Genomic DNA, 10,113 nt, shown 5'->3' with positions numbered 1-10,113 from the left:
TATTGTAATTTAAAGAAGATATATATTCATTCATATTTTACACTCCCTCCGTCCCAGATAATTTGGGACACTTTGACCCGACACGGGTTTTAAGAAATCTAATAAAAAGTGAGTTGAAAAAGTTGGTGGGATGTGGGTCCTACTTTTAAAGTAGTACTCCCTCTGTTCCAATAAATATGAAACGTTTGTTTTTCGGCACAAGATTTTATGTAGTGTTGTTTTGTGAGTTAAAGAAGAGAGAGTAAAATAAGAGAGAGGGAAAAGTAGAGATAAAATTATTTCTATTTTAAGAAACGTTTCATTTTTAATGGGACAACCCAAAAAGGAAAACGTTTCATTTCTAGTGGGACATAGGGAGTATTAGTTTTATAATAAAATGTGAGTAGGAATGAGTTAGTGGAATATGAGGTCCACTACCAAAAATGGTAAGAGTGAAGTGGGACAAATTATGTGGGACGGACCAAAATGGAATACTGGGACGAATTATCTGGGATGGAGGGAGTAATTTTCATAAATCTATATATTATAGTTTTGCGTAATTTCCAATTCCAAGCATGGTTTAGATACCAATATAACCTTATCTAATGGAGTACTATTTGTGGAATAAATAAGGGTCACATATAAAAACTTTACCTAAACTACTAGCTAGTCCAAAGTAATGAAAGTGGACTAAAATAAATTGGCATGGCAAATGGAGTAGTGAGTATCAATAATATTTTTGTGCAGTTTAATTGGCTTATAAAAACGAGTATTGGAATTAGTGAGTATCAATAATCTCGGAAAAATTAAAAAATATTTGTGGTTTATCCGTAACTTTAAAATTTGGCAAGCAAACTATGAAGCTTTCGTATTTTTTGCAATTGTCTCTTATTTAAAAATGATGAGCGTGCATGTTGCTGATTTTGGCCGTTTAACAAGATTTGTTAAATTAATCCTTGAGTTTTAATTAAGTATTATTATATGTGCAACAAATATCGAGCACTATTGATTTGCTACCACCCATCGATCAGCTAATCTTACGAGCTCGATCGGTGAAATTAATTCATCTTTAAATAATTTAATAATAGGCAGAATTTAATTAATACTATTAGGACTTGGTTAAACTTTAACAATCATATTAATTAAAGAATATCAACTTTTTAATTTAGGCTAGCCAGTGACAACTGACAAGTCATTAAGGTTTCAAGATTTCTCAATTTTCTCTTTGTTTATCCAAAAGCTAGGGGGCATATCCACGTGACCTTGTATGATTATTGGTATATTTGATCATTTTTATTTTATATTTTCCATATATATTTTTTAAGGCATGCTCATTGTCGTTGTCTGAATTTTTTAGAAATAAATAAATGCTTTTTTTGTTTAAAAGTATTCTTTTGACGAAGATTATTAGTATTTCAAAATTGATTAAATGATATAATCTGCAAAAACTCAAAGCATCACGATCGTACCAATCCTAATTGGTGTTGTTTAACCTAATCAGGCATTTTAAGAGTAATCCAAACCCAAAACCGGAACCAGCGGTTTCGAACCATAACCGACGGTTTCTGAACCGTGGGCACCTCTAGCTAGCCGCAGACGGGAACAAAGTCAAGCTCAAGCGGCCCCTCAAGCTCTACCCCTACCCGCCTCCTAATCAGATGATTTTATTAAGATATTTGAATTGCACTAGACACTCCACACCAACCCTAGCCAAATAAATCCACAACAATAAATTGCGCATGACCAAATGATTGAGGCCCTTCAATGTCAATAGGGTATACTGGTCATCGCAGTAGTTTTCAATTTTTATGATTTAAATTATGTTATTTTTAATTTTTAAGATTCAAATTGGGTATTAATTTTCTAATAATTTGTAATATCATTTTCGAATCCGTTAGCCGGCATGTCAGCCGCCTTGTGGTCTGTTGATACCTTCTCAAGTCTGATGGATTCATAAAACAACCATATTAACAATTTATTCGTTCGATTTCACGCATCATATATAAATAATAGGTAATCTATTACGAAACACAGTAATAAATATAGTATTTTCGACTTATGAAAATTATCCAACATACAAATATCAATCAAACTAATATATACAGCCAAGACCATGAATCTCTTACTAACACATCTCTCGACTATTGCCAAAATAAAATTCCAACAAACTACACGCTATATAGTCATAATAAAACTTTAATTAAAACGACTCAACCCTTGTATTTTCCATCGCCAAGGATTTGAGGGAAACAAAATTCGGACAATGAATAACTAAGTTGGAATCATCATAGTTCCTCTTTTTCTTGATCTGTTGAATATCTTTAGTCTCGTTCGAGTAGTAAAATAGTCGAGCAGATGGATGCAAGGCGAGTAAGACTCCGCCATCTTCGAATGCTTTAACAGGATAAAGCATATTATGCTCATACAGTAAGATTTCTTGAATTATAGGATTATCTAAATATAAATCATTAGTACTAAATTCCGGGATCTGGCCAAAATAATGATCATAAAATTTGAAATAGTTTAGAAGAATATCACGAAATATGAGCATATATGGTTTTCTCTTGATAACATAATCCTTGGTCCATGATTTGTCATCTCCATATTTCTTCATGCACCAAATTTCAAACACATCCTTAGATTCATCATTGGTGAAGCACAAGCGTCCCCCCAAATTAGATATCGAATAATAGAAACCCCTTTCACAATTTTGAATACTAGGAGGACACGAAAAATAGTTAAATAGCTCGGTTTCAAGGTCGAGGCAATAGATCATAGGAGGGTTTTTTCTACCCTTGAGGTCAAGTATAAGCCAGTGAAGATTCCCATTCACCCAAGGAGGCACATTTTGCATTTGGGACATGAATTCCAATTGTCTCTCAACTGTGATGCTTTTCCACTGCCCTATTCCTAGATTGTATACTTGACACGTACGGAGATTAGGCTGGAGAGCATAAAACCTGACAATCTTGTATTGACCACTTCTGCTCACTCCAAACCCAAATGCATAATCAGTCGAACAACACTCATGACCCATCTCGATCCTAACGTACTCACGAGTGATTGGATTGGATATGAATAGTTCAGACTTGGAGTCGATCATGAAGAGCAAACCATTGACCGAGCTATGTATGTATGGCTTATAAGGGTTTGGAAAAGAGTGAGAGAGAACAGAACCTTTGGGTGGTTTATGAATCACTTCATTATCATCAATAAACCCCAATAAGGAGTGGGCCTTTGAGAATTCAATGGCAGGGGCCCGGGCGGATGACAAGGCTGCCTGACGACGAGAATGCAATAGGGCAAAGAGGGGGCTCTCCACCAGACCGCGCCATGACTTGCAAACACGCTTGGTTATCAAGATGGTCCGAAAGGGGAGTCTTGAGAGGATTTCGATGGTGAGTTCGGGTAGAAAATCATTGAATGGATCTTGATTCTTGATTTCCATAGTAATTGAGGAAGGAGTTTGGAAAGGAGAGAAGAGATCAAATAAACAGGTTAGGGTTTGATTCATCACGTAGTATAAGAGAACTATTTATAAATTATAATATTTCTCAGAAAAAGGAAAAAAAAAGATTATTTAATTATTTTCCATGTCTAGATTTAAAACTACATAAGATTTACTCCAAAAATTGTTTCCTTGTTTAAATATATTTGCACCGATCCTTATGAAATTTTAACGATGTGGTAAGTATTAGTTAAATGGTAGTAATTTTTAAATATTTTATTTTAATCTCAAATTTAGTTTTATTATATTTCCAAAGTGGTACACTCGATGGGCCTGGCTAAGGCAGTGGGAATGGGCTGGACGACCCATTAAACATTTATTGGAATAGGTGTATGGGACTTGCAGTATTAAATTCATGACCATTAATTTGATGTGTCTCGAATTTTTTTTTGAAGTATTTCTCGATTCATAAAAGCCGTGCTTTAATTGGACAACATTCTTACATTCATATATATATATAAGAACCGATAGAAATCTGAGATTATTTATAAAAACTTATATATTAATATAACAACACAATAAGATTACCATTATATGACGAATAATAAAAGTATTTGTTAGAAATTAGACAGTAAATAATGTGCTCTCCTTCTCATAGTAGATGAATGATATGAGATTTTAGAAGGTATTGTTTTATATATTAAATGGAAGAGAAAATAATATATTTATAATAATGTGAGAGAGAACTTTTTCCATAAAAGAAAATGTGACAATTTTTGTGGGATAAACTAAAAAGGAAAATATGACATCTATTATGGGAAGGAGGGAGTAATAATCCTGATATATTCAAAGCATCGAAAATTAACAAGTAATATGATGAATTAAGAGAAATTATTAAATTCAAATCCAAACCCAAACCCAAATCCATTCCAAAATTAATGGGATCTTGACTTACGAATCCCATTCTTTCCATATTCAAAATTAATCACGTGACAATCTCAAAATAAGTTAATCTTGAAAAGCTAAACAAGCTTATTTCAGTAAGGTTGGCTATATATCAATTTGTAACAGACATCATTGTCATAACATGTTAGACCATAATCAAACCTAAATCTCCTGTCTTAATGCAAGTAGACCAACTTTTCATTTTGAGGCCTTAAATATACAAAGAATGAGAGCTTCCAAGTTACTTACGACGTCGTCGTAATCTACGATTTCACGTTGCACGAGGGATCCCCCGACGACTCACATACGCGTCGGAGGATCTCGAAACCTACGACTACACATCACACGCACGCACGACCACCAAAGGTTAGAATTCGAGTAGTATCCGGGTACCCGTCTTTTTTCACATGTACAGTGTTAGATTGAACGATCCCGTCACAAGCCGAGCGCGAGCTCAGCCCAAGCCAGCGATGACTTCATCTCCGCCGATATGGAAGTGTCGATCCCATTCTCCAACATTGAGCACAGCTCCCGCATGGTCGTCCTCTGGCTCGAGTTAGGATGGATGCACAGGTTCACCACCTCGCATATCACTTTGAGGTCCTCGTATCGGAAATGCTTCAGCTCGCGATCCACTACGTACGACATCACGTCTGGGATTTCTAAGAACTCTTTTGCCTGCAGTCGAAAAGCAATAGAACCCGTGTTCATATAATCAAGACATGGTACGACAAATAAAAGAGTCGGTCGTGAATCGTGATCGCTAGCTCACCCAGTCGACTAAGCACCCTTTCTCTTTGCAATATGGAGGCCTTCCACTCACAATCTCGAGTAAGAGAATCCCGAACGCGTAGATGTTGCCCTGCACGTCTAGATGACGACCCTCCATCGAGCTCGGAAGGATGCAAACCGCTCCTTCGTTGCTTATCGTCCCTGAGCTCTTCTCCGATCTCGAGATTATCGTCTTCCAGCATTCGAAATCAACGAGCTGAGGGAAACGCAATAGCACGACTAAGTAATTTACACAGCACGACACGAGTAGGTAAGTAGGCAACTTCACCTTAGGGGAGAAGTCGTCGGTCAGATAGACGGAACTAGAATTCAACTCCGATATAGTAAACGGAGGGTCGAGCTGCGTGTGCAGATACTTAAGCCCCCGAGCAATCCCGATGATAATTTTCATTCGCCGCGTCCAAGAAAACTGGCATCCTTCCCCATCTGCAAAAGCGAATCAAATAGGCTCGTTTATAAGCACGACTCTGTTTCCTAGATTCGAGATATTTGAAACTCGGAACTCACAGTGAAGGTGTTCGTGAAGTGTCCCGTTAGATGCATACTCGAACACCAGCATCCTCGTAAACGGGCTGCTTTCTCTGCAATAGCCAAGCAGTTTCCCGGTGTTTTCATGGTTTAATCTAGCTAAGTCAGCCACCTGATCCATGGAAGCAGTTCGTTTTCGATAAATATCAAGATCATCGAACACGCTCGTTTAAACGTATCGAGAAAGGAATACCTCTTTTTGAAAGTAAAGCTCCAGATAACCTGTCCATTGATCTTCTTTGATACAGAAAGATATCACAGCAATCTCGGGCCCGCCTTTCACAGTGCCTTTGTATACCACACTATCCGGAGACGAACCGATGATGTTGCTGAAATCCTCACAGGCTAACTCGAGCTCTTCTCTGCTATATTTCACGACATCCTTCATTGCCTCAGAATCTGCACGAGCAATCAAGAACCAAGAAATTGTTTTCATGATAGCTTTGAACAGGATCGAATAAGCACGCTGAGACAAACAAGAAACGAACCTATGTACATGGTCATGTAATCTTTTGTGCTCGAAGACTTCTTCCACGGAATAATGATCGAAGGCCGTCTCTTCCACTTGTGAGCGATGGTGAAAACAGCAACCACAAAGAGCGAACCAATCAAGAACCCCGTCACTATTTCAAGAACCAAGATCCACACTGGTTTTGAGCTCCTCGATTGATGTCCTGACGGCCGATCTTCAATAGGCTTGTGCTTCGCGTTGACTCCCGTGTGAGTTTTATTAGGCGAAGCATTACCTGCACCCGCATTTCAAGGTTCATTGTATACACGTATCATTGTGACATAAGTTACGCAACGTGCAAAAGCTACGGGGTTTACCACATTGCGCAGCAGGACGCTGCTTGGGATCCTTATCTTGAAGGCAGTTCCCGAGAAAACTCGATCTATTATAAGAAAAACAAGAATGTTAAAAACAAAATAATGGTAAGGGAAGACATACAATAAACAATATACAGTAAGTACCTAGGTACGTAGTCCAAGCAACCGGGAATGCTTCCAACGAAAAAGTTGTGTGATAAGTCGAATACTTTCAATTGGGAGGCTCCGCAAAACCCCAAATGGCTGGTATTCGAAGCATACCTAAACGAAGCATGTCAGTTTTGAGCAGTACTATTCCTAGTCTAGTAAATGCAGTGCAGACATTTTCACGCGCTAAGAAATTTGCCACCGAACATTTACTTCGATTCAAAAAGCAAACACCTACAGAATCTTGGTATCGACAGCTAAACCAAATACAACATCTATGAATCCAAAAATGTGAAGGGATTTCTTATTGGAGAAACTGACTTTGACAACATAGCAAACGTATTTGGTTCGATAAAAAAACCACAAATCAAATCATTAGACGAGCATTAGAAAAACCAGACCAGTGCTTGGGATCTGTCCCGACTCCCTTACAGATATGAAGCACAAGCTATAGCATATTTGAGGATCGATAAAGCTCGCTACTTACATTCCATGCTTGACAGGCGAAAAATCAGAGCCATTCGCAGCAGGGATAGTTCCTAGAAGCTTGTTTCTATCGAGCCGAAGCTCCTCAAGGTATCTTAGGGTCCCGAGTTCGTAAGGCAATTTCCCAGTTAACACATTGGACTGAAGGTTTCTGCAAAAAGGAAAAACATATAAACCAACAAAGATCATACAAAATCCACAATGCAACTTCATATTCAACACTATTTTCCCACGCACATTTTCTGGATGCCGGTTAAGTTACCAATCTCGTGTGGGATTGAGCCTGTCAGCTGGTTCGACCCCAAATCCAACACCCTGAGGTTCGTCAGCCGGCCAATCTCCTTAGGTATGGTACCAATCAACAAATTCCCATGCAAAAGTCTGTCAAAATCAAGAGGGTGGGGACTCGTTCAACACAATCGCCAAGCCACAGTCGAAAAACCACTAACGGCCTAATGGGATAGAAAGCTTACAACTCTTGCAAGGCAGAGAGCTTGTGAAACTCCGGTGCAATAAACCCTTTTATAGATGCATCAGATATATTACTGCACAATTACAACCAGCAAACTATACCATCAAAGATCCAATTTTTCAAGAAATGTAGCACATCCAAACATCATAGCTCACTACATTACACATACGGAAATCGAAATCTTACATCTTTACGACGTGGTCTCCCGCGTTCGAGCAATAAACGCCGGACCAATTGCAAGGATCTGAAACAAGAGGGTTCCAATTTGACAGCACCAGCAAAGGGTCCTCAAATATAGCTCTCTTGAAAGCAGTCAAAGCTTCAACTATAACAAAATCCAGATTTTATATTGGTCAGAGAGATCATGCATATAAAGATTAAACTCTCTCTACTTCATACAAAAGACTTCAAATTTAAGATCTTAGAGAGACAAGCACTAGCATACTTCTTGAGAAGAGTAACTTTCAATCACAAATCAAGATCTGTGAAGCCTTGGAAGCTGAAAATTTACCTTCATTTGAGGGAAATGCGAAGCAATCTGCGAAGAAGAGTCCTAAACCGAGCAAAAGAGGTAAAGATATCATCTTTTTTACCACACACAGCCCCTCCACACTCAAGAACTCATCTAAACAACAACAACCACCAAAATCAAGAGACCCACAAAATAAAACTCAAGAAAAAGGGGAAAAAGTGCTAAAAAGGGTGAAGCTAAAAAGCAGATGAAGAAGAAGGTGGGTTTATGAAAGAAGAGAAAGAGAAAGAGAAACAAAACCAGAATAAGAAAGCCAAGATTCTATCTTTTTTTGCACTAAGAATGTGGGGAATTAAAAGATAGCAAGCTTGGTAGCAAATCTTGAATCAAAATCAGTAACTACCGATGAAAGCAAAGGCTACTGGAAAATGAGAAGGAGTTTCCACAAATGAGGAAGACTTGGATTCAAAGAGAGGTGTTTGGTGTCAGAGAGAGAAAGAAAATGGATAAATTGAACAGAAAATCAAGGCTATAGCAGGAAAAAGGCAGAATGTTTTTATGTGATTTTGGTTTTGGGAGTAAAGAAATTGGCATTAAAATGGAATGAATTTGAATTTCTCAGTTATGTTTGATGCTGAAAGATGAGGACAAAGCAGGAAAAAAATGGGAGAGGGGTTTTAGTGGTTAATTAGCTTTTGCTTAAGCTAATCATTGTAATTATGGGATCAAGATTCAAGAACACCTCTTGCTTTCACATTCCTACCTTTGTTCTTTCTTTTTCTTAATAATCCATGCATTTCTTTTTCTTCTTTTTCAAGTGGCATGTGATCATAATTTTATATTTTTAAAATTTTATTATATTTAATAAATAGATATCATATTATAATAATTCATTTTACTAATTTTTATAATGAGATTAATGATATAGAGGTGAAATTAATTTTTTTTTTTCACAAATTTCTTAAAATATAGTATCTGGTTACATGGAACATGTGGGGAAGGAAGGAAATATTATTATATTAATTCCTTTTTGAAACAATATTTTTTCTATGTTTTATTGAGATAATAGAGGACTTTGATTTATATTGAATTCATAATCCTAAATCTAGTTGATGAAATTGAATTAAAATATGAGAAATTATATTTATGTGGTTATGTCCATCTCATATTTTCATTTACCAATCAGCTATTTATTTATTACTATATAATTTGATTAAATATAGAATTATGTGATGGGGGTTAGGTAAATTGTCCCAAAGGAGCTATAATTTCCATAATTTGAAACTAATTTCTTGAATGTTGATATTATATTTAAGATTGCTTATTACACATCTAATTACATTATACGTACATTAATTATTATAGATAAAAGTAACATTTAATGAAAAGCTTCTATATGTAGTAGTATATCAAATATTGGATTCATATCTATATGGACTATGCTAATGCATATAATAATTATGCAAAAACTTGCAATTTTGGTGGTATATATTTGTAGTTTCATATCATGACATAAAACAGTACTAATAATTTAATTAGCAAAATTATTAGTGACGGTGATTTTTCGCTTAATCAAAGTGGGAGAATAGACTTTAATAGGTAGGAAAAACAAGTAGTGTACTTTTAAACAGCTGTTAACAACCTAATTAGCTGTTAACTAATTAGGTGCAAAGCTTGTGGTAAATAAGCTTTAAGTCCACACCAAAAAATTATGTACTATAAAATATATTTCGATTTCAATCTTTGTCTAAAGTCTATTATCAGTTGTATGGAGTATTTAATTTAATACTTTTGTTACATATGCGTATTCGTGTTTTTATAAAATTGAATGTCGTAAAGCTCGTGGATAATATAATATGTAATTATCATTTCTTTTAAGATAATATAATTTCAATAAATTTCGAGAAACCCAATTAGCTATTATATCCCCTCGGATATCTATTGGCATTAAAATTTATGAATATTTTATTTTCCGTTCCACTCTTATTACATCTAGGACTACTAGTATTTTTTATA

General features: G+C 36.2%; 2 protein-coding genes across 3 annotated transcripts; both read right to left on the bottom strand.

Annotated features, from left to right (window-relative positions):
* Positions 1-2,179: 2,179 nt before the first annotated feature.
* Positions 2,180-3,427, bottom strand: LOC125193291 (putative F-box protein At2g02030). Its single transcript, XM_048091064.1, has one exon. The coding sequence runs from the start codon at positions 3,425-3,427 to the stop codon at positions 2,180-2,182; it is 1,248 nt and encodes a 415-aa protein (XP_047947021.1).
* Positions 3,428-4,435: 1,008 nt separating this feature from the next.
* On the bottom strand, positions 4,436-8,800 carry LOC125197348 (probable LRR receptor-like serine/threonine-protein kinase At1g63430). Of its 2 annotated transcripts, XM_048096083.1 has the most exons (14): positions 8,501-8,800; positions 8,137-8,250; positions 7,812-7,950; positions 7,627-7,698; positions 7,391-7,534; positions 7,155-7,304; positions 6,665-6,781; positions 6,521-6,585; positions 6,181-6,438; positions 5,886-6,091; positions 5,672-5,804; positions 5,433-5,590; positions 5,145-5,360; positions 4,436-5,050 (listed from the first exon to the last, which is right to left on the bottom strand). In XM_048096083.1, the coding sequence occupies exons 2-14, from the start codon at positions 8,207-8,209 to the stop codon at positions 4,808-4,810; spliced, it is 1,974 nt and encodes a 657-aa protein (XP_047952040.1). In that variant the 5' UTR covers positions 8,210-8,250; positions 8,501-8,800; the 3' UTR covers positions 4,436-4,807. The 2 variants fall into 2 exon arrangements, with proteins under 2 accessions (XP_047952040.1, XP_047952039.1); XM_048096082.1 differs by having other exon boundaries at positions 8,137-8,800.
* Positions 8,801-10,113: the final 1,313 nt, after the last annotated feature.

This window comes from Salvia hispanica, chromosome 6 (assembly GCF_023119035.1).
Source record: "Salvia hispanica cultivar TCC Black 2014 chromosome 6, UniMelb_Shisp_WGS_1.0, whole genome shotgun sequence".
In the NCBI taxonomy this organism is placed as follows: Eukaryota; Viridiplantae; Streptophyta; class Magnoliopsida; order Lamiales; family Lamiaceae; genus Salvia; species Salvia hispanica.
Note: the sequence above shows the minus strand (reverse complement) of the source record. Positions and strands in the feature narration are given on the sequence as shown.